The 23424-nt window shown below is 43.9% G+C and overlaps 2 protein-coding genes across 9 annotated transcripts; both read right to left on the reverse strand.

Annotated features, from left to right (window-relative positions):
• Positions 1 to 240: 240 nt before the first annotated feature.
• LOC130527999 (LIM and calponin homology domains-containing protein 1-like) lies at positions 241 to 17842 on the reverse strand. 8 transcript variants are annotated; one of them, XM_057036871.1, is made up of 31 exons: positions 17405 to 17842; positions 13158 to 13228; positions 12990 to 13059; positions 12798 to 12904; positions 12680 to 12710; positions 12477 to 12587; positions 11964 to 12088; positions 11758 to 11828; positions 11082 to 11283; positions 10738 to 10944; positions 10091 to 10399; positions 9655 to 9918; positions 8426 to 8683; positions 7841 to 8191; positions 7389 to 7715; positions 6435 to 6788; positions 6162 to 6200; positions 5143 to 5272; positions 4898 to 5055; positions 4215 to 4809; positions 3678 to 4031; positions 3495 to 3573; positions 3376 to 3401; positions 3080 to 3193; positions 2837 to 2929; positions 2556 to 2757; positions 2376 to 2475; positions 2184 to 2258; positions 1961 to 2069; positions 1779 to 1881; positions 241 to 1488 (listed from the first exon to the last, which is right to left on the reverse strand). In XM_057036871.1, exons 1-31 carry the CDS (start codon positions 17525 to 17527, stop codon positions 1463 to 1465), a joined length of 5184 nt encoding a protein of 1727 aa, XP_056892851.1. In that variant the 5' UTR covers positions 17528 to 17842; the 3' UTR covers positions 241 to 1462. The 8 variants fall into 8 exon arrangements, with proteins under 8 accessions (XP_056892851.1, XP_056892850.1, XP_056892852.1 ...); XM_057036870.1 differs by having other exon boundaries at positions 11964 to 12091; XM_057036872.1 differs by having other exon boundaries at positions 11964 to 12075; positions 12464 to 12587.
• Positions 17843 to 18380: 538 nt separating this feature from the next.
• On the reverse strand, positions 18381 to 21621 carry uchl1 (ubiquitin carboxyl-terminal esterase L1 (ubiquitin thiolesterase)). Its single transcript, XM_057036883.1, has 9 exons — positions 21490 to 21621; positions 21400 to 21411; positions 20867 to 20995; positions 20418 to 20559; positions 20165 to 20250; positions 19693 to 19740; positions 19435 to 19504; positions 19301 to 19359; positions 18381 to 19177 (listed from the first exon to the last, which is right to left on the reverse strand). Exons 1-9 carry the CDS (start codon positions 21520 to 21522, stop codon positions 19094 to 19096), a joined length of 663 nt encoding a protein of 220 aa, XP_056892863.1. The 5' UTR covers positions 21523 to 21621; the 3' UTR covers positions 18381 to 19093.
• Between the last annotated feature and the right edge of the window lie 1803 nt (positions 21622 to 23424).

Here is a 23424-nt window from a genome sequence, read left to right on the forward strand (position 1 = left end):
AAAATGTTTAATGTTATAAAGTTTAGAGGAAAGAAATTAGTCTCTTAAGTAGAGGGTTCCTGGATCAAATTCCGTAATGGCCAAACCATCCAACCCCCATCACTCCCCAGGTGTAGCAAAGTGCTGCCAACTCCTACTGTGCTTGGCTTGTGTGTGTTCACTACTGCCATGGAAAGGTTTCATAAAACATGGAATAAAGAAATGTATTGCCTAGTCATTGTAATGCCTAGTCATCTTAAGTCAAGTTAAAATATTTTATTGATAAACATACACTTGCTATAAAAGAATTGAATGTTTTAATCCTCCACATGAAGCAGCTGTCAGGTGACCAGATAGAGGCAACACACACAGAGGACAGGAAAAAAACATTCAGCAGAGATTCCACAGAGGCAACAACTGTGATATAGGCAGGAGAAGAGAGGACATTTTCTTTTGTCATAACTGGAGGAATAATCAATAGGCAAGCAGCAATTAACTGTGTCATTGGTTTATCATATAGGAGAGGGTAAAACAGAACAGACGGCGATAAGGAGAGGCCTATCTATTTAAAGTAGTGTTGCTGGTATGGAACAGATTCAAGTTAAAGTCATATGTTGCATACATACAGTAAATATACATGCATGATTTCAGACATGCATACAGCACACACACACACAGACACAATGTGCCAAGACCCTGAGGTCTGCGTGAATTCCTGCACATATACTAGCCCTCGCACTCATTTCATAAGGCACTGAATCAGATATATCAATCTGTGTGAATAAACAATGACTAAAACATCTTAAAGGGGAAATACAGTAGTTAAAATCCAACAAACAAGTATATGGAAATTAATAACATGCATTCTTATTCCTGCAAAATCAAGAATGAAGCCAGATGGATGCCTAAAAATATGATGATGTACAACATACAAAAGGAAAGATAAAGTTCAACTGTGGAAAAGATAACGACATCAAACTCATACTATTGTCTGAGAAATAGTTATTTTAACTTATATTGTTCTTACTTCATGCAAAAGACTAATCACAAACCGCAAAATGAATGAATATGATGACAGGTAAGGCATTGTAATGGTCAAGCTACTCCAGATGATCCAACCTAAACCAAAAGTCACATGAAGCACTCAATAGGGAGTTTTGAAACTGTGTTGAATTCAGCTGTGTGTTTTAGTGTCCCGACTCTGCAAAGGCTTAAACACACTGATTCCATTTTTACATCGGTGCTTTACATGTTATAAGTGTATAGATGGGTACAGTTAGCACAGACGTTAACCTGTATGTGCATGTGATGTCATTCAGTTGATCCAGTTTTGACATCCAGAACATCCACAAAGCTGTTTGTGTGTTTCAGGAAAATACAATGATTCAAGAGTTCCTCGCAGTTCCCAAAAGTTTTCCAGAATATTCCAGTAATGTGATTCAAGGTTCAAGGTTGAGGAGGGATCCAGTTTAAAATCAGGTCATCATAATGTGGTTGGCTGTCCTCTGCCTGCATAAAAACATGACAATATTGTATTAAAATATGAAATATAAATCAGATTGTACTTAACTACAAATAAAATACATTATAAAATCATCAGACTATTTGTGATGGAAAGTAAATCCATGAAAGTTGGGATCAATTGACTTCAGATTTCAATAATCTGAAGGAGTCAGAATCTACAGACATGTTTTGCTCCTTATTTAGGTAGAATAAAGTTGTCTGTAATTCATTTTTAAACTTGTGTGTGTGTGTGTGTGTGTGTGTGTGTGTGTGTGTGTGTTACAGGATAGTCTCACCTCGAGATGCGATATAGCACTCATAACAGCTCAAAAGTCCATTCCGAATCCGGACATCCGTCCCTTTGGTGGTGTCACCCAGCTGCCCGTTGCACACTCCACACTGAAGAAACGTCACACTCTTAAACAACGACATTAAGAGCGTTTGGGTTTACTCAGGCTCACCAGAACAACTATAATACCTTGAAACACTGCATGTGGAAAAACAGCCCAAGTGTGTCGATTATCATGGCAGCTCCCTTTTCTAGCGGCTGAGAACAACCAGAGCAAAGTCGCTTCCCACTGACACACCTACACATCACCGGGAGGTATGCAAAAATGAAAAATTTACAACAACATAACATTTTCCTTCAGTCCGTACAAGTATTATCAAGAATTGCCGTTTGTTTGCGTTAGCATCATCACCTGCTGGGGGAAGGAGGCTGCGGTGATGGAAGGGGTGACTGCTGTTTCTCTGAGACGGCATCGTGTGATTCGGATCTGTGGTGCCAAAGAATAAATAAACACCATCTTTCAGGTCACAACTGCTCCTATTATGGAACGCTCAGAAATGTCCAGAATGGAGCATTTAAGGCAGATGCTGAATGTCCTTCTTACCTTTTTACCACCTGTGCCTGGTTTAGCTGAGGGTTACGATCCAGGGAAGCTGTCTTCCACAGTTCCTGCTTCTTTAACGGTTTAGCATCAGAGGCAGAATCTTTGAGGATAAAGAAAAAAGCACACTTTTGTTACATTTTCCAGGACTGCATGCTCGGAAAATATCTCTGTTCTTCCTACCAAGAAAGAAATGTAGCTTTGATGCATGCTGGTCTTCATTCCCTGGTGCCATTTTATGGCCATTTTCTTGTAGGGGAGCATTTTCTGTTTGGTTCTCATTGGTTCCAGGAGCTGAAGAAACAATTGTTGTCTGACCTAATTGCTGACCAGCCAAGCCAGTGGGAGTGAGGTGTGTTACAGTCTCCTCGAGGATCCTTCTCTCCTGAAACAGAATATGTGATTCAAGAGGCAGTAGTGCACGATGCTTATACTTTCTCAAATTTGCTAATTTGTAAATATACTTCTTCAATGTGTTTCCTCTCCTCCTCCTCCACCTCCAGTTGTGCTTTTTCCCACTCTTTCTTCAGCTTCTCCTGTTCGCTCCGGTATTGCTCCTGCATAGAAACATTATAACTAAATTCTTCACTTTAAAATGCACATGTTACACATGCAAACACAGTGAGAACAGTTAAATATGCGTCCAGATCACCCTACAACAATGCACGGTGGGAGCCATTCACTTCAACGTCATTCTACCAGTGTACCTGTAGGAGGCGCTCCTGCTCCTGCTGCCAACTTTCCAGGCGTTTACGCTCCTCATTGGGGTCCCAGACCCAGTGATTAACACGTTTAGCCAAGTTCAACATGGGGGTCTCAATCTACCCAGACCCGGCCAACAATCACACACATATTCAGACAAACAGGACAGAGAAAAGGAAAGGTGAGAGGACACGAGAGACTACAGCGACTAATGGAGACGAGGAGTCCGGACAGGATCAAATTTAGGAAAGAAGGGAAAAACAGAACAAAGAAAAACTACAAACTGCGCAGAGATACTTACAGTCACACTGGTCTCCTCAAGTCCCTCTGTGGTAGAGACAGAAAAATGAATTTATAGCGTGAACACAATGTTCACTTTAGGCATCTTTATTTGCTACATTTATTTGTTTTGTTTTGTACCAGTGACAGTGGGAGAATATTCTTGTAAGCTGTTCTTGATCTCTACTGGTCGCTCAGATGGCACTGGGGCTCCGTTGACCTGAAATACAAATATCAAACTACCTGAATGGAACAATGCCTAAATGTAGCTTGATTTTATTCATATTTTGTGACTATATTACGTTTCATTTGACATGATATTACCTGCCCATTGCCTTGGAGAGGTGGGTAATGTGGCTCCACACGAGTCTGAGTGAGTTCCGTGACAATGGTTGTGGTGGTGATGCAGTTTCGCCCTCCGAGCAGAGAGCTGATGGCAGATCCCGAAAACGTGGTCAGGTTTTCTCTCCGTGAAGGTGGCATCTTGTCGTCTGTCTGTGGTGGCGGTGTCCGCTTCCCCGTCTCCTCTTTCGTTGCGGGTTGTGCAGTAGCAAGATCTTCCTTCTCTGCAGGGGGGAGGTCTGTAGTCTCCTGGGGTCCTTCTGGAGAAGAGCTGACTGGAGTAGAAACACTTAAGTCCTCCATCACCTCGCCATTCACTCGCACCAATCCGTCCATCTGAGTGGCAAGGAAAAAGAAGAAATAAGGAAGGAAGACTTGGACTTATGTATATATTTACAATTAGTGAGCAGTTTAAAGAGAATGCTATTAAGTTAAAGAAAGCAAAACTGAGAATAGATGCAAAAATATATCAGGACAAAATAGTAAACAATCTGCATTCTGTGATATATTAATACTCGCCTTGACAGGTTTGTGTCCAGGTTGTGAGTTCCTGGGCTGACAGTAAGGCTTGGCTGCCAGCAGGGGGACGGGCCTGGGTGTTGCAGATGAAGGCGAGGGGAGTGTGTGTGCGGGATGTGTGGCGTCAGGCTGCATTTGTGTGATCTCAGTAGCAGTGCATATGGTGGGAGACCTCTTTTCTTCTGGATTCCCTTGTTTTTGATGCAAGCTTGGGGACTCTGCGGTGCTGGATTGAAGCTGCAGTGACCGAGGTGGAACATTTTCTGACTGTGTGACGGGGCTCGATGACGCCGGCGTGAGCTGCTCCACTGTTGGCTTTATCTTCATTTCTTGCGATTTTGCGGCCTTCGGTTGTACTGGTTTGTGCTGAAGCTCTGATGTTTCAGAATCACGAGCAGCTGCGGTTGTTTTCTCCTCCTTTACCATGTGATTGGTGTCCTGTTTCAGACCTGATGTCGATCTGGGCAGTTTTAGACTGTCCAGCGTTGCATCACTGATGGTAAAGCGAAGAGCATAACGCTGTAAGACCATGGTGGCCTCTTCTGGACTGGCTGCATTCCTGTAGGCTTCACACAGCTCTATCTCTCTGCGCTCCCTACAATAAAGAAGTGAGAGGAGAAACTCAAAGCCTGTTGTCTTAACTTTTGTTACATCACTGTTGGTGGAGACAAAGTCAGCCTTACTTGTCCTCCACAATCTCTTTGTAGGTTTTGATGCTTTTCCTCTTGTTAATGTCACTTCCCTCCTCCTTCATCCTTTTCTCCATCTTCTTCCTCTCTTCCTCTTTCTTGATTAGCTCCTGTGAAGCGCTGCGACGCCGATTCTTCCAGCGAGTCAATTCCTGTCACAGGTTAGTAAAATACTGAGGTGTACACAGAATTCCACATATAAACGGAGGCGACACAATGTTATCCTGTAGTCTCCTTACGCCTTGCCAGTGCTCCTCCTCCTCCACAAAGTTGTTGTACTGTTCGTGCATGCGCTCATGTCGTGACTGGCTGAGGGATGGTGAGTGTCCCATCTCGTCCTCATTGATAATGTCACCCATGCTCACACTCCTGCGGAGGGAAACGTGCAACCATCTCAGACACATTTATACAAACTCAATAATTTCTGTGTAGAATATGCTTGAATGTAAATATTCAAAGGTGCAGTGACCTGAAATGTGTTTCAGCAAAAAAAAGAAGGCAATAAACTGAACCGATTTTAACATGACCAGATGACAAGAAAAGCATAAAAAAAGCAAAGCATGTAAATGACAACATTCTTCAATTTAAAAACAAAGAAGTACATGTTCAGTATATTTTTTTAAATCACGTCTTTGGGGATTTATTTGCATAAGGCTTGCTTGTCTGTGCTGTATATGCAACCACCAAGCATCATTTTCACAGGAAAGAAAACCAACATTCTGCCTTCCTCTAGGTCGCACTGGATCAAATATAACACTTGTAGTAACACTACCTGCAAAATTTAAGGAATTCTGCAAACGGAGCAGGCAAAACGAAAAAGGAGCGATGAAGAAAGGAAGCCAGACAATCTATTTGCCTGTTGAATTGATTGTATTCCCCATTTTTAGCTAGGGTTGGGAGAGTTCAAATAAACACTCTGAATAATAAGATCGGTATGTTGCGTGACTTATTAACACTAAGAGACTAAGAACATTGCTATTTTTGACATCATCCTAACATTAGCCACGTTACCAGGCTGTCTTTGCAAATGTGGTGCCAGTAGATTTAACTCTTCAAAAGAGGACAAAAGATGACTACTTCACTTTAACTTAAAATGCAGTGTATTGCAAGTCACAGATATTACAAAAGTGAAGAAAAAAAATCTAAATTCATACATCAACAAAAATGACACAGCAAATAAAGAAAAAAAAATCATGTTAGCGTGTAAGCCTGTAACATGGAGTTATGCAGCGGCTCATCCAGCATCACACACACTTACTGGGTCTCCTCAGACATAAAAACCACTCGGCGGCTCATCCTAAAACAATAACAGAAAAGAGTGAAAGAGAGAAAAGAGGAGCAAACTGTTGTATTAACGTTACACTTCACACTCCAAATGAGGCGTGTACCTAAAACCCACCGCCATTGCAGTAAAGACCAACAAATACGGAGAATAGTGCTTCTCCCCACTTTCAGATCATTAGTGTAACACATAAAGCGTGTTAATGCGGTAGAACGGGATATTGAAGACATGCAGTGGGTTCAGTCTCACATCATGGGGGGTAGATCATCATCATCCAGCCAGAAGGGTTTCTTTCGGGGTTCCTCCTCCATATTTGTCTTACTCTCCTCCACCATGTCCCCCACTCTTTCCACCACTTTCTCCTCTGGTCTTTGCTTGTCCAACTTTGCCACCACGTTACAAGTGCTGGTGGCAGCAGGGCTGATGGAAGGAGTGTGTGATGGGGGAGAGAGTGGGGGCACATTTGAGACTGAGGTGTTAGAGATCGTCATGTCTCTCTGCTGTCTATCCTCGTCCTGCCTTTTGTTCAGCTCTACACTCACAGGCAGGGTGGGAAGTTTGGAGGATGGGGGCTGAGGTGCTGCTTGCACCGAAGGAATGACGCTAAAATTCAATGACAAGATTAAGAAGATTAAGAACTTCAGCACAATTAGGGACCATGTCACACAAAAACGCCGCACCACAGCTGATTTGCTCTTTAAGGTAAATTCAAAACAAGCCTCAGCCACGAACGCCATGTAAAGTCGATGTTAAATCAGTAGTTTTATCACACTGACAGGAGATAAGCACCCAAAACAGAAGAGTTAAGGTCAAGTTAATTAATAACATTAAATAATACTAATATCAAGAGTGCTTTCTCGAAATGGGAGCAGCAGCAGCCTTGGCCCTTCGGTGATTCAGCTCTGATTTAAATATACACAAATGAGCATCCAGCACCACAAACCAAACCAAGTCACCAAAACGACAAACGGCAAAAAGCACGCCAAAACCTGTGCATAAACAGCATTTAAACCTGTCTATGTAAAATCAAATACTGAAAAAATGGAACTAGTGCCTTCACTCACGGGTGCTGGAACAAAACCAGATCGCCAACAACCACATAGTCCTTAGAGTTGGTATTAGTGAGGCGGACATTTGCTAAGACGGTTCCAGCTTTGTTAGTTGCAGCAACAACACCAGGTCTCCCTTAAACACACTGCATACCTTTCATTATCCACCTTCTCTGTGTATTTAGGTCTGCTGTTTAGCGGCTTCATTGCAGACACTGGGGCGATGCTATATTTAACAGATCCAGGTACTGGCAGGAACTGCTTGATAGACTGGTTGGCTCTGGGTGCTGTGTTTTTTTGGAATAATCCAGTCCTTCGGGCCATCATATCATCTTTCTCCAGGTCAGGCACAGGATCGTTTTCGCCGTACTCGTCCTCCTCATCGTTTTCGTGTTCCCTGTGAGACGTTCCTCTGACCACAGCCAGGTCAGAGTCTGACTGAGGCGTCTCCATGGGAACTTTGGGTTGCTGATGTTCCGCCCTGTGAGAGAAACTACTACAATTGAACTAAACATCAAACCAGAGATTATCTTTGAGGACGCACACCACAGGTTTGTTAGTGTCTCGTTCTTCTGTTAGGGCGTTCCACACAAATCCACACCCCACCTGCTCTTCATCTTGTTCCTGTCTGCCTGCACTTGCTTCTTGCTCCGTGGAGCAGCGTCCGTGGTAGCCTCCCCTTGCGTGCCTCGTACGGAGGTAGGGAGAGGCAGGAAACGGTTGTAAGTCATTGTGCTTTGCCTATGAAAAACTCCCGTCCTCCTGGCCATCATGTCATCCTTTTGAAGATCTGGTGCCCTCTCCTCTTCCTCCTCGTCCTCATCCTCCTCTGCTCTCTGTTCGTACTGTGCCAGGCGCGCGTCCAGCTCGGCCCGGGTCAAAGGGGTTTCAGATGTGCATGATGGGAGGTCAGCCGAGGGAGGGGAAGCATGATTGAGATCATTTCCATCTACCTGTCTGTGAAGGCATTGCATAAAACTCAAACGCAGCAACAGAATCAAAATAAGCGCACGCTGAACCAAAATAGCCTTTTCAAAAGAAATAATGGTTAGAATTAGGTAGGCAGATAAGATTAAAATTCTGTCTGAGCAGAAATGGCTGTGTGCATTCTTTATACAGTCTAAACAAATGCATGAAGCTGCATTGAAACCACTGGAGCCTACATTTTCTCGTATTTGGCCCAGTTCATACCTGCGTTCCCGTTCAGAACGCTGGGAGACCAGGTCAATGGTAGGCATGGCTACAGTTGCCTTGGAAAGGAGTCGTCTTAGCAACTCTGTCTCCTCCCCTTCACTTGAAAGGCTTGTGTCTATTGGCTGTTGGATCTCAGTCACACCCCCAAAGGTCACAACCTTGTTGTGACCCCGTCCAGCCTTTGCTGAGCCGCTGAAAGAACTTCCATAATTTTTCTGCAGACAAGCTTGAGGCATAGTAGTGGAGCTATCCTCACTGTAGATACAATCTCACAACACACACACACAGACACACAATATGAAAGAGAGCAAAAGAGCAGAGGAAAAGGGAAAAGGGTGGAAAAGAAATTATGAACACAGAAGATCAGACTATGGAGACAAAGGAAGGATGAGCTGAATTTGATGAATCAGACAGGAAGAGCAGAGGGATCAACACCGCTAAAGTTGCAACACGCATGTGCATTCAGACAATACACCGGACTTTTTGTCCAATCTGGGTGGAAAAATATTCCTGGTAACTAATGCTCCTGCGACAACACACAGAACCTCTTTCTCCTAAGCAATGGCATCAGCGGAGGGCAGAGAAAACAAAGCCAACACACAGCTCACAGCCAGCAGTCGCCTCTCTTTGGGTCACACACACAAGGAGCCTCACACAGACTGGCCAATTCCCTAATTTGTTTCAGTGCCTGTCAAAGAAGACTGAAGAGGACCGGAGTGCACAATACGGAGTGAATGAACAAGTGAATGAGGATACTAAACTAACTAAAGAGAGAACTAAGGTAGAAAATATATAGCCTACTATAGAGCCAAATACGGGTGAGTAAATGGGTGAGGTAGAGTTTTATGTCCAAGTGCTTAATTACTTTAATTCTGCCTTTATGCAACATATGTGATCCTCATTCTGAATGAAAATAAACACTTTCATTTCATCATCAATAAGTTAGATAACAGATGCACTTTGGTTGGTTTAATGACATTAGCTTCTTAATCCTAAAATTAAGTTGAGCTAATCGTGAAGGAGGATTATTACTGAAATTTCCATTTTCTTGTATAAGTGTCTGTACTGATGAATTGGTTTCTCCCATCAGCAATGATCTGCTCAAATTGAAATCAAAACAACAAACATAGCCACGCCCACACTGGAATACCTCACTAGCTCATCCACTGACAACCCAAACACCCGACGCTACATGGATGCAGAATCAGACAGCGTGTGTTGGGCACCTGAGTTCAGTCATCTTGAGTCTCTCCCACTTCTGCATATCTGCCTGGCTCATGTGGGCAGCAACAAACTTCGTGGGTCCCTCTCTGTGGGGGAGGGGCCTACTCTGCGTGCGCCTTTGAGCCAGGTCGTCCTTCTGCCTGTTAGGTGTAGCACTTCCCGTTTCTGCCTGTTCCTCTTCCCGTTCCTCGTCCTCGCGGTGAGGGGCGGGGTTTAAGAGCGGGTTGTCGCTGCGTGTGATGATGTCACTCATCGCTTCCCTCTCACTGTCCGATCACAGAGCCGTTAGAATGGCATCACGCGGCACACATTTGGCATCAAGGTGGGATGCACGCATCAAATGACGGTGGTCACAACATCCACAGAAATAACAAGTATGATTATGGTTGTTAGAGGGGAAAAAACATTAAGAAAACAGGCGCATCTCCACGAGCTGACCTTATCTCCTTCTCCTGCAGGGTTTTCTGTGAGGAACGCCTGATGCCTTCCCAGCGCTCTCGGTCTTTGTTGCTGCATACAGGCGAGGGAACAAACTGATGCACATTGGGAGCAACCGGGCCACGATGAGCTCGCCGGGATGCCAGATCGTCTCGACGGACATCTGGAACTCTGTGCATCCCGGCATCCTCTTCCTCATCGGAGGCAGGGTCCCACGAAGAGCTCTGAGAGCTCAAGAACTCGTTTTCGCTACGGAGGATGATGTTAGGGGATGGAGACCTGGGTCCCTGGTCTTCCACTGGGGGCGGGCTGAGGTTGGAGATGGGACGTGTGCTGAGATCATTCCAGGTATCATTCAAATCCACTGATGGGTCTTTCTTTGACGTGCAATTTTCAGGCATATCATGCGTACAAACTGCCTCAGCAAGGTCCCACTTAAGTAAATAATCGATTTACGACACACCAACAAGTAGTTCTTTGCCAGTGAAAGCTCAGATGTGAGTTGAATTAATGTCGAAACAGTTAGATTCATCATTAACAACCTCAGAACCACTCACATTAAAATGTTAGCACCACAGCTGCATTAGTGCATGACCTTAAACTGCCCCACCACAGCACGATCTGCTCCCATGCTCCTCTTCTCTGACCTGCTATAGCGAATGGCAGCAGGCAGAACTTTGATCCCTGCTTTTTCCCACTTCTGCAGCCTCTTGTGTTCCAGCACTTCCTCAGTCACCCTCTCCTCTTCCTGTTTTAGGTTTTCCCCATTGTTCTCAGCTGCCCAAGTGACAGTCTTGGGAGCTTTGTGGTGCACTCCTGCACTTTTCCCCTGCTCTGTGGTGGCTTGTGGGTGACTGAGGAATGATGTGATCAACAGGGTAAGATTGGGGGCAGAGGAAGTTTGTGTGTTTGGTGTGAGTTTTCATTTCCGCTGGTTCTTTTTCAATGTTTGCATCATGACGATTTATTGCACTGATGTGTTGGAAATTACCTCCGCTGCTCTCCCTCCTCTGTGTGTGGTCTCCTCCGTGGAGCTGGGATGTAGGAACTGGCGTTGGTTCGATTGGGAAGAAACTGGTTGAAGGGAATGGTGCTTCTGGATTCATTGCTGACGGTCCGTCTTGCCGACATATCATCCTTGCGCACATCTGGCCTCTTTCCCTGGGCATCAATCTCCGAATCACTGCCTCGTCCTGGCAACCACAGTTGAAGGAAGCACGGACATATAAGATTTATGAGCACAGACGTCACAGTTTTAATCTTTTTGATTTCTCTCGGATGACTTTGAGGATTATCTGGGGGCAATGTTGTTTTTGTGTGACCTACGCAGAATGATGGGAAAGACCTCTCATATTTTCAGAGCTCCTAAACAGCCAAGTTAAGATATAAACAGGATGTATGTGATATCACACAGGCACCTACACACAATGAAGGATGTTGACCCTTCACCTGTGTGTCACAGATCTAAAATTCAAAGCAGCAATTGCTAACGCATAGTGGGCACACACAGGTTAAATGGTGACCCAGTGTTTGTTCAGTAAAAACACACATAAAGGTTTCAGTCCACTGTTGAGTGGAACTTGGAAATACAAACTCTTTATACTCAGTCTATTGTGGAAAAGTGGTTTTTTTGTTGTTTTTTTACTTTAATTTTAATGGGAACAAACCATCACCGGTGCCTCTATTCACAACATCAGGAGAAGGACTGTGCTGAGAGCGAGAGCCAAAGGAATCCAAGCTGTCGGAAACAAGAGGAAAAATGCCCCTTAAATGCTGTTTCGCTGTAAATCCGCACATTTTAAAGTCTGAATCTGAAATACCCCTCAGATGTGCTCACTTACTTTAGGTGCATGTGCTGACAGACATCTCTCACCTGTCTAAGGAGTTGTCACGTGTGTGTCGCGGCGGTGAGAGGGACTCGCTCCTCTCTGAGTCCCAGCAGTCATAACCGCTGTCTCGAACGCCACGCTTCTGTGGACCCTCGCCTCCTTCTTCACTCTCCTACCCACAAACGTGACCACAAAATGATACAAAGACCAGAACAAGCTCCATTAAGGGGAAAGAGGTTCCTTATCTTAGACCATAATTAACAAAACATGTCTGTGGAAGCTCAGCTAAGGGATAAATTTTCCATAACTATGCTTCATAAATATTTCAACAAACTTCCAGTAGGATTTTTTTTAAATCTGCAAACTCAATCTTTCTGCCCTGATATCCTGCTGCTCCTTTAGCTGCAGTTGTAAATAGGAGTGGGAGTGTAACCAAAACACAAATGTGTGTTTCTCCTGCGTTCCAGCAGAGACAGGAAACGAAGAAATCCAACCCCCGCACCTCCTCCACGCCACTATCTCCCTCTCTCACTGTCCTCTTCACTGAGCTCACTCACCACTTTCATTTGAGCAAGCAGTCCTTCAAATTCCTTAAGGTTGAGAGCAGGGCCACTGTAGGAGGTGCAGCTACTGGCAGCCTTTCCAAGCCAGAACACTGTGTTAAGTACCTAAGGGACATGAATGTTGGGATTCTGGTGATTCATTCATATTAAACACACAGATGCAGAAAAAATGCAAAAACAGCACAAAGGTTACTCACGTTTTTTAGTTTGCGGTTGCAGTCAGAGTCCCTGATGAGATTTTAAAAAATGCGTTAATATATCTGAATAGACGTGAAGGGGAAAATAAAAGCCTCACGCAGGCAAGCATCTATTTACTTGAGGTTAGCTCGAATGGAGGTGTCCTGTAAGTCTCCAGGGTCAAACAGCTGGGCGCCCTTCAGGCCCAGCTCCTCACAGCCCCGCAGGAAGACGGACAGGTTGTCCTAAAACGGCGCCAGGGAACCGCAAACAATTAACACTTATTATCTTTGATGAGGAGGAAAGTGTTAAACTGGAGTGTTTCCTTACCAGCCCGGCAATGGGGGTGGGCAATCTGTTGATCTTCTTGACCAGACCTGGTTTGATTGCGCTCAGCAGCCTGCGGCAGAAAGAAATTTGCTGAGTATCGGTGTATTTTTGAATGTTAATGTAAATTCAGACATCAGAACTTGAGCGGGAGTGATGTCAGGCACTCACTCGCATAACAGGATACCGTTCTCCAACCCGCTGCGGAAGTCTTTGTCTCCGAAGCTCTTCCCTGTAACAGCCTGGGGACAGAGGACAGGAAGAGACAGATGTAAAGGAAGTGAACTGGGATGACAGCTCCAAATACCAACTGTGGTAATTTCTCATTAACAAGTTGACTTGATTTATTTCACAATATCAATATATAATGATGTTTGCTGTAAACTCCTTTAATTTATTTTTGTACTCTTATCGCTTATTATACAACCCATCTTTCACAGTATATTAATATAAGATAAAGTCTGCACTCATATGGTCACCTTCATTTATAAATAAATCAAAATTCCCCTCAGATTTCACAATGTCCTCCTTTGTGAGAGGGACCTACTGCTGACCGAGTCACCCTTCCCCCAGCAATTTGCACCACCAGAAACCAAATATCCACATCAAACTGGTGGCACGTTGCTCTGTGCCCTCGCGCCACCTCCCTCAAACTTCAACCATATCTTTACAACATTGATTTAAATGCACACAATGGCATCTTGGACGCACGGTAACCTCCATTCTCTCGCACTGCAATTTTCAGTCTGTCCTAAGCAGGCAGGGAGCGGAGGAGGGAGTCAGGAAGCTACCAGAGACATACCATCAGTGCACCAACCCACACACGCTGCCATCTAGAACTGTTGTGTAACCAGGAACCAAAGATGAACTGAAAAGAGGAGAGCTTTGACTATTTGGATGTCTAATCCAGATTAGCTCAGATTACCATGACCGTCCAGCTATTGCGACACACGCTAACCATCTCCACTACTCCCATGCAGTTTGTGCTAAAAAGGACAGTTAATCTGAGAGTGTGTCAGTAAATTACCCGGAAACCACTGTAATGCATTACAATATTATACCCTTCTTTTGATTTTGGGTTAGGATAAGGAGGAGGAGGAGGGGAGACGGAACCAGGAAACACATCATATGTGCAAATAAAAGTATAAACAGCACACAATGTGTGTTTCTTGTGCATCTCTTGCTCCTTGGTGAGGCAATTTTAGCATGAATGCAGAGTTCTTTTATCTGCAGCATATGAGAAATCAGTACAAAAACCCCCACTCATCTGCACCGATAAAAATAGATTCCTGCCCATTGTTCTTGGTTACATAAGTAAAAGCCAGATGTTTACCTTTGGCATCTCTCCTTATCTGTTCTTTTTCACAAACACACACTTGGACAAGCGCACAAAATTGCACATGTGATGTTTAGTCCACAGTAAGTTATACATAATTTACCTCCCTGGGAGAGAGCTGTACTAAAGAGGAGAGCAAAACAACTGTTTTGTGTAGGTAGTGTGTTTGTGAGTAATGAGTGTTAAGGTTTATGACACACACAGTGGGAGGTGGATGAAGGTGGATGTCAACTATCCAAAAAGAAAAGATATAAAAAACAATACAAATAGTGATGAACATCAAGAAACAGTAGTTTCATGTGGTCTACATGAACATTTGTGTCGCCTACAAAGATGAAACCAAAGCCCCTGAAAGTATTTCAGCGGCAGCGGCGGTAACTCGACCCTCCTCCGCACCCTCGTGGCCAGACCGTTCCACTCAGACGGAATGAATGGCAGCGTCAGCTACCATCTAAAGTGTGAGGTGAGACCATGCATGTGGGGCCAGAGGGGAAGCAAAAGAAGGCCAGAGTGGCTTTTACATTTACTTTAACATCTAGACAAAGAAGGTAGGATTGAGAAGCTGGATGGATGGAGAGCAGAGGAGGAAAATATGCAGTGAATTAAGTTACTACTGCAACATTTGGTCTGGCTACAGGGTACTGGGATTGATTAAAGTGACTAAAGCCAGGAGGTTTCAGGCTCAGAAAACCTTTTTCACATTATCCCAACTTAAACCTTGTCCAAAACCAAGAAAATAAAAACTACTGATACCCAGTGCTCTTAGATATTACCTTTGTTTCAAATTAAATCTAAAAAAGATGACTCCAACTTGCCAAAAGACCAAATCTTCTGTCTAATGTTGTTCGGGTGTTATTCAAGGCTTAATGCTTCATGCACACTGACATAAATATGTGAGAACTAAAGGGCACAGCAGGCAGGGTGAGAGACTCCTGTGGGATCCACAGCGAGGATGAGTTTAATCTGGATCAGAGCAACCAGGGGGACCATGATCCATCAGCTGCTGATAACCGATCAGCATGAGACACGAGCAAACCCTCCCACCCGCCCCCACCCTGGTGTAACTCCAGAACGCGCACTGGGCATGCTAAGAATGTGTTGGCGATATTTTATTCTGGCCGTGTAAAATCGTCGGCAGTTTGTCTTCAGACACCGACTGTACAACACTTTCAATATTCCGTTTCACTGTCACTTCACATTGGGTGTTTGATGCCGGCTTGTCCGGGAACCCCCCCGTTCCTCCCCCCGCTCCCACACTCTGTCTCATCCAGACACAGCTGGCCTTCTGGGGACGTCGGAGTTAATCTGAACAGGACAGCTGTGACATCTGGAGCCAACACATGTTCGCATTCCTCCCTCTATTCCACGCGACAGACCCCCCGCCCCAAGTCTCGCCACTCCTGAGGTCACCGTCACCGAGGCGAACTTTGTGTCCTTGAGCCAGATGTCACCTCCGACAGGTTTGGCAGCGTGCATCAGCTCTGAGACTTTCTAATCCCGCCTCGTCTCCCCTATAAACAGAAAGGTCGTGGTTGTGCCAGTCTAATTTCCTCGCCTACTGCTCTACTGCCCCTCGACGGAAACTGTGACACCTGAGAGTCCGCCAGTGTGATGTTCCCATAGCGACCTGTGTCACCCAACCGGGGTGTGTCTTAGGCATGTGTGAGTAGTACCATGCATGCATGTGCATACAGTTTGCATACTCTCTTTGCCACCGCGCTGCACAGCGCACACGTTGGTGCGGCTAGCCCCGAATCATCCCCACCTGTCAGAGGATGTAAATACATCACTGGAAATAGAGCCGGTCTGACCCGTCTGAAAATAACCACAGAATTAGGAGGAGGGAAGACAACAGCCAGTTAAGACTCCACAGACCAGGTTAGCGGTTAGCATCAAACCAAGCTGATGGTGATGCCACGTCTATCAAATACAGAGATCTGTGACACTGTGAGATATAAGGGACACCTGGTGATGCAGAAGGTTATAGGTTTTTATGCCAGCACCTGCAATAAGACTGATAATCCTTCATTTTCTCACTGCTGTAAGTGACAGCCAAACTGTACCCAACAACATGACTGATAGAGGGATATTTATAATCCAATTCCAAAATAAACACCTACATTTGGGACAGTAACGGCTTAAAAATAGGCAATAGCATGAGTGCGGGATGGTCCCAGAACAATCCAGGCAAGAAGAAATAAACACTTGGTTTTATTGTACGGTTAATAATTTATCTGCTGATGATGTTGTGCGTTTCAGCAAACTCTTAGCGATTACAAATTGCACACAGCCTCTCCCCTCTCTTGTACCTGCTTTATTTGCACTGTGCCTTGTTTTCTGAGGAGATTCAGAACAGATTTCCGTGATATAATTTTAAAATCCTCCACAGTGTAGGGACAGATTGTGACAGATTTTTTTTTTTAAAAAAAATACAGAGCCAAAACTTTAATTCTGCTCATCCTATTTTGGTACCTCTAACTGTCCACTTGGCAGGTGTAGCGCGGCTAAACCCGGGGCCGTGAGGAAATCTGGGAAATAGGTCATGAAGCAGCCCCACGGCGGATGCATGGTGATTCACCGCTCGGGCTTACAGACAGAGGCATTTGTGCCGAGCCAGATGAAGATGGGAGCGATGCAGCACATCACAAATGATAATCTGGTCCGATGCGATCAACTGCTGCTCCAGTAGACTGTAGCATCTCATGTACGGTGGCTGGCCCGGTTTCATAACCATGGCAACCAAAAATCCCTCGCGCCTGGAAAAAGGGGGCGTTACTCTGAGCAGCAAATTGAAAATGGGGGCATATTAAACATTAGACAAATAGTCATTTCTCCGTTTAATCCCCCGCTTTGCACACTTCGCGGTGCTGGAGGGGGTGTTGGGTTTCAGAGAGAGCCGCATATGTGCACAAACTTTTGACGCACTTAAGGTCGTTTCACACAGGCCGCAGCGCCGTTGTCCCACACTGTAAACCGACACTGCGTAGCCCCCACAACAGGTGACAACGAACCGGTGATGGCTGCGTATTTATATCCCGACTCGGTCCATTCCAGCTCCCCTTATCCTCTGCCAGTCACTTACCTCTATCCATTTCTGAGCCTCCTGGCAGGCTGGTTCGGGATGTCTCGGCGGCTCCGCGCGTTCAGATTCGGCCCGCGGAGGGGTTTTAGGGACATCATGGCCCTCTGCGGGACTAGCCATCATGCAGGCCGGCCAGAAAGTCTGTGATGATGCGGTGCTGTGTTGATATGCGCTGGCGCTCCCCTCCCCTCCGCTCTATCGCTCCGTTATCCTCCTCCGCCGACAGTCCTCGCTTCTGCCCCGCGACTCCTCGTGCAGCCAGGAGCGTTGAGAAGACGTCTCGTGCTGCCCGCGAGTCTTGCTCAGACTGTGGCAGGGAGGAGAAGGAATCCTCTCGCGACTCGGACGCTGCAACACGAGCCCGGCGATAAAAATAAACGATCCTCGAACGCCACAGGACGGCGCGAGGCTGACGCCGCTGGCGCGCAAATGAGGTGACGTGAACGCGCAGCCAGGAATTCACACGTGGGGGAGGAGGATCAGACCAGACAGGAAAACCAGATATTCTTCTAAATCCTCGCCGATAACAAACACCAAATGTATCATTACAGATCTGGACCCGTTAATGGATGCCATTTAAAATAAACAATCCGATAAAGGCAAAATTACGTATGTTTATCATGTGGGCCAATACAGACAGGTAACTTCTCGATACCTTAACATTAATTGGTGTCTCATTAAAAACACTACAGGAAAGCCAAGTTTTTCTATTGAGAGCAACCTGCAAGCATGTTCGAATTCATTTATCTGGAAATACATTTTTGTATGTTATTTCCGAAAGATGAATCAGTTCTACAGCAAAAGTCGGCTGCAGAAAAGTAATTTGGTCCTTTTTTTAAATGTTTCAACTCATTTACACTGCCCCATTTCTAAATTTAGGGAATCCAAAAAATTACCTGCAATTCGAAACAAAAGTGAGTTTTTAAAGACTTTACTGAAACTTTTTGCATCATGTTAATTTAGCCACAAAGACATCTTTTGGGTTTGCCATTTTTTATTTCCAAAAAGCTGAATATCAGAACTACAGCAACAGTAAAGTGCAGAAAGGTAAACAGTTAATACAGTGAGTAACAACACCCTGCACTACACAACAACCCATCACAGCAAAAGTTGGCCCACCAGCTTGTTTCTTTGGCTTAAGCTTTAAATGCCAAATCCGTGAACACCGGGGACCAACAAAAGTGCAAATCAATTTAATTTTAATTCTCTAAAACTGCTAAAGCATTGCTGAACCTTTTTAATGAGTCTGGTTTAATGGAAATACAGAACACTCAAGTTGTGAGAACAATCTAATTCTTCCTGTGAATGCAGCGCAACCACACACAAGTGTGCAAAATGTTTCATCCAACACATTTTTCCAAACTTCCTCACTTTAAGGGCACAATGTGTATTTAAGCCAACGCAAACATGCCAATGAGAGACAACTTTGGGAACAAATACACAAGTGAATATGATCAGGCTTTGATTGATGAAAGGCAAATGTCAAAAGGTCGACCTCGTATCAGTACAACAAAAAGCTCTAATGGTGTGTGGACATGAGTGAAAGAACATTTTAATTAAAGTGGAGACAATGTGCTTGAACTAGCAGTTTCTGCAGATGTTTACAGGTCATTATGATGCCTGTAGGTTATGTTTTCTATGGGAATGCTATGACATTTTGTTTAACTTTTCCTGTGCATGGCTGATTGTTTAACTCTGGCAAAGAGCCACAGAGGAGAAGCGGACCTCTCCCTGCTCTCTCTCCATGAAACCGTGGCACACTTTGGCAGCGTCCTAAGGAGCAAAAAGAAAAAGCTAAATATTAATATCAAACTAAAGCAAACAGTTCTGACCACAACTTTGTTGAAAAGATACTTCACAATGTTTAACATTAATATTGAAAGCAAGTCTACTTACCATGATAAATGACTCATCACTAGTAGATCCATGCTTCACAGGCCCGTTCACTCTCCCATCTTAAAAACACACAAATGGTCATTTCTGAATCCACAACAGTCATAAAATCTCAGAAAATGATGCCAAATAGTTACCAAATTCATAGAGTTGTCCATTGACATTAACAAAGGTGATGAAGTGGAAGTTGACTTTGTCAGCCGCTGGCTGTGGAGGTCAGAAAAATATCCACTGTTAAGGTAATTATGTCTCCTTCACTGGGCTAAATGTCCAAAACAAACAAGCCTCTAAAGGACAATGTTGTTATCAAATCAGAACAAATATAAGATTGTGCTGCATCAAAGTGCAGAGACATTTTAAAGGTGTGCATCGTGCATCAAGGTCTCATGACTTACCCTACACTGGCCCTGAGATGCAACCTCATTGTGAGCATCAAAAATGGTCTGAAAAAGATTTACAATGTAAGATATGTAAAATGTATCACTAAACAAAAACATGACATTGGAAAACGTCTGTATTTAAGTCCAATAGGTTTTAAGTGACTTTCAAATTATTTTATTTACGCTGGCGCCCCCCAGTGGGGGAAGATGTAAGTGCATCATGGCAGGAGTTTCATTATCAGCTTTCTCTTAATATTTACACGAATACTGTGTATGAGGGTCAAGAGTCTATTAAAACAAGTTCTTTCAAACCAATTGAATTTATATCTTTACATTCTATGATAAACCAGTTTCCAGAGATCACAAAACTCATTTATTTAGCTCATTGGTCCATAAGCTTGTTTATGTCAGCAGGTATATTTTAAAAACCAGCCATAACATCTTTCGAAAACCATTCAAAAATGTAGCAATGTGGTTTTTGTCTGACCTTATTGTTCTCCAGGTGTTTTGCACGGTCTTCAGGAGACATGTTTGCAGTCTCATTAAGAAACTTCTCTAGCACAGAACCACTAGCTGCAAAGTATTTAAAAAAAATAAAATAAAATGAATTGTTGTATCAAAAATCCTCCCATGATAATATTGCCATCAGTTGCCCAGCAATACAAGTTTTTCCCTTGATATTTCAATTATTTTGAACATTGTATTATTTTGAATATTCTACGATGGATATATACACTCACCAAAAGCAAATTTGCCCTTGTTGTTGGCAACAGCATGCAGCAGAGCGATTGTACCACAGGAATTGGATGCTGTCTGCTTCAGGAAATAAACCCCAGAGTCCTCTGCTATCTTGTCTGCCTGCTGCTTTCTGAAAGTCTCGTGCTGAAAAAGACATTTTCATATTCTACTTTGTCACATTGGGCATCTTCTGATCCAGCAGCCATAAACAAAGGCAATTAGAACAAAGGATGGAACCCATGTGTAGATATCCAAAAGTACTGAAACTGTAAAGGTCTGTTTACATCAATTTGATTATGAGACCGAGATAATCTGATTCTGCTGTCTCATCAGATCCTGCCCACGCATTCCGGCTGGCTTCCATCCTCCATCCTACCCCAGACAGCCTCCATCAGCCCCTCACTGTACCTGTGTCACCCCCACCCAGCCCCTTCTACCCCCCCATCATTACCTGTTGTGTCAGGGGGAAAAGCAGCATCAGGGAGCAGCAGGGTTTCGGGACGGCGGACAGTTGCTCACTCTCCAGCCCGACCACGTCAACGAAGCGCCAGCTCTCGTTCACGCCCAATGACTTCATCAACTGGACCAAAACACAAAAGAAACCCCTGAAATAGGCGAGCAGACGGTGCCGACACAGATTTCCCCCCCCCGCTGGTGTTTAAAGATGCTGCGTTGCTGGTCCACACCGACCACACCCTTTAAGCTGCCGAGTCACTGGGAGCAGCATTGGGGATGATGGAAATGAGAACCACGCTTCCCCTCCTTTGCTGTCGCATCCTATTTTCAGGGTTCCCCCTTCATTTTAACCAAAAGAAACTTTACAATACCGATGGAACCTGTCGAGCCGTGTTTTTATGAAGCCACGGGCCTGGTGGCGTTTCAACATCCCTCCAGCAAGCGTCCCATCATCTACTGCAAAACTTACCTCCAAATAGTTACGGAAACGTCGCCATTAATCTGCGTGCTAACGTTTTGGCTACTCACCAGGTTCAGCATCTGAAACGACAGGAAAAACTCATATGAGTTTACTGAAAACGAACCGGTACTGCTAGGATAAGGTAAATATCGACTCACCTCGGGATTGAGCTCCATGGCGGTCCACTCCATTTTGATTGTGTTTAGGCGGAACTTGGAAGTTTAATGATATCACAATGACCCAGATAACGTGGCGGACAGGTACTGGCGAGAAAGTCCAACGAGACGCGACCGTACTTATCACTGCCGGTCATACCATTTACCGGCAGACGAGGGGGGGATTCGGTGGAGGTAACCGCTGATGTAAACATTAAGTCCTCTTTAAAACACATAACAGAGTTATATTAATGGTGAAATGGAATTTTTAAAATCTTTCCACATCAAATTTAGGTATTGGAATGAATCCAGTGGATACATGACTGCATTGAAAAACTAAAATATAATAATTCCCGCCGCTAGTTGTGGGATGCCTCCGTCGTTTCTAGAAGGACAGATGTGACGTATTTTTATTTTTAATCCAACATTGGACCTGGGCTCATGGTTCAAGTATAACAAAATAAGTTTAATGTAACACTTTCTGTCTTATAAATGAATGTGGTGACGTTGCTGAATGTTGTTTGTCTTTAGTTTATATCTGGTTGTATGAAAACGTGCATACAACTTACTGTGTTCATTAAATACATACTTGACAGGTAATTTGAAATGCAGATAAGGAAACATTTCATTGTGTAACAGCAAAGTGCTGTTATCAGCACCCATACTTGCAGTATATTTCAGGATTGTTCCAGCATTTTCTGATAAAGTGTGTGCATATTTAAAAACAAGAATGGACAGTTTCTAAACAGTACCATTGTACAATCTGATAAATTAAACCATTTTTAAACAGCCTCTCAACTAGCTCAGAAAAGCCAAAGAGGCACATGTGCTATAAGCTCAGAAAGGTACCAGCATTTCCAGTTGGAGGACCAAGACAGACTTTTATATTATAAGCATAGTTGGTTCTTGGATCCTGCATCAAAGAAAAGAAAAGAAAAATCACCACATGTCATTGAAGGGCCAGGTAAAGCTAAACAATATTACACACACACACACACAAACACATTAAAGAAACAACACAAAACATGAACACTGCACACAAAAGAGGGAGCGCATGAACAGTGCATGCACAGTTATTGTTTAGTTTACATGCAATTAAAAATGGCAAAACTATGTTGTACTATTTTTTAACCTATAAACATGATATGAGGGAACCCTACAGCCACAGACTACTCTAAATATATATTGAAAAAGTGCTATTATTTCCCCTGTTATTACTTACCGGTACTTTTTGAATTGTACATGTCATTTTGGAGGCAAACAATAATAATAATAACAATAATAATAACAATAATGATAATGATAATGATAATGATAATGTGGCTGTCCCTCCACTTGGGGGCACTGTGGTCTACATTTCCGGTATATGTCGCCAGAAGTCATGTGACATGATAATCATAAGATTGCAGTTTTATCTAATTCTCCTTATGCAAATCGAGTTTTCCTTAAAATTCTAATTCCCATAAACTAGAGGTTCCCTTTTAATTTAACCTCACATCTCTAATCATACTGGTGAGAAAAAGCCATTTTGCTCACATTAGACTTAGCTTCATCCTTTAACTGCCATGTTGTTATCAGGGTGTTTGCTCTATCGTGATCTGTCTGTTTGCAGAGAAACAGAATACCTTTTATCCTTTCTTTTAGTTAAACAGCTCAACACAATAAACCCAGTATCCGGTTCTAGCGTTTAATTATCATCTCTTTAAAGTTGAAAAGGGGCTAAGATGTATCAATTTTCCTCTGACTCCCAGCATGCATGTCAAACACAGTTTGTGAACGCTACTGCTGTACCACCACCACAGCGAGGTAGTAATGGAGCACAGCTGTGTCCAATGGTCTTCAGTTGAGAAAAGCATTTAATTAATCAAATTTTCCAATCCATGGGCGTGCCACGTGATGGCCGCACATGAGAGAAATAGACATAGTATAGTGCCAGGA

This window comes from Takifugu flavidus, chromosome 6 (assembly GCF_003711565.1).
Source record: "Takifugu flavidus isolate HTHZ2018 chromosome 6, ASM371156v2, whole genome shotgun sequence".
In the NCBI taxonomy this organism is placed as follows: domain Eukaryota; kingdom Metazoa; phylum Chordata; class Actinopteri; order Tetraodontiformes; family Tetraodontidae; genus Takifugu; species Takifugu flavidus.

Excerpts from the sequence above, each read along its gene's own strand:
- LOC130527999 (XM_057036870.1), bottom strand. The coding sequence starts at position 17,527 with ATGATGGCTAGTCCCGCAGAGGGCCATGATGTCCCTAAAACCCCTCCG. Across the intron at positions 9,919-10,090 it reads CTGCAGGAGAAGGAGATAAG|TGAGAGGGAAGCGATGAGTG; the intron begins GTCAGCTCGTGG and ends GTGATCGGACAG. Across the intron at positions 2,758-2,836 it reads AGAGGAAACACATTGAAGAA|GAGAGAAGGATCCTCGAGGA; the intron begins GTATATTTACAA and ends ATTCTGTTTCAG.
- uchl1 (XM_057036883.1), bottom strand. The coding sequence starts at position 21,522 with ATGGAGTGGACCGCCATGGAGCTCAATCCCGAG. Across the intron at positions 19,505-19,692 it reads CATCTCAGGGCCAGTGTAGG|CCAGCGGCTGACAAAGTCAA; the intron begins GTAAGTCATGAG and ends TGACCTCCACAG. Across the intron at positions 19,178-19,300 it reads GTGATGAGTCATTTATCATG|GACGCTGCCAAAGTGTGCCA; the intron begins GTAAGTAGACTT and ends TTTGCTCCTTAG.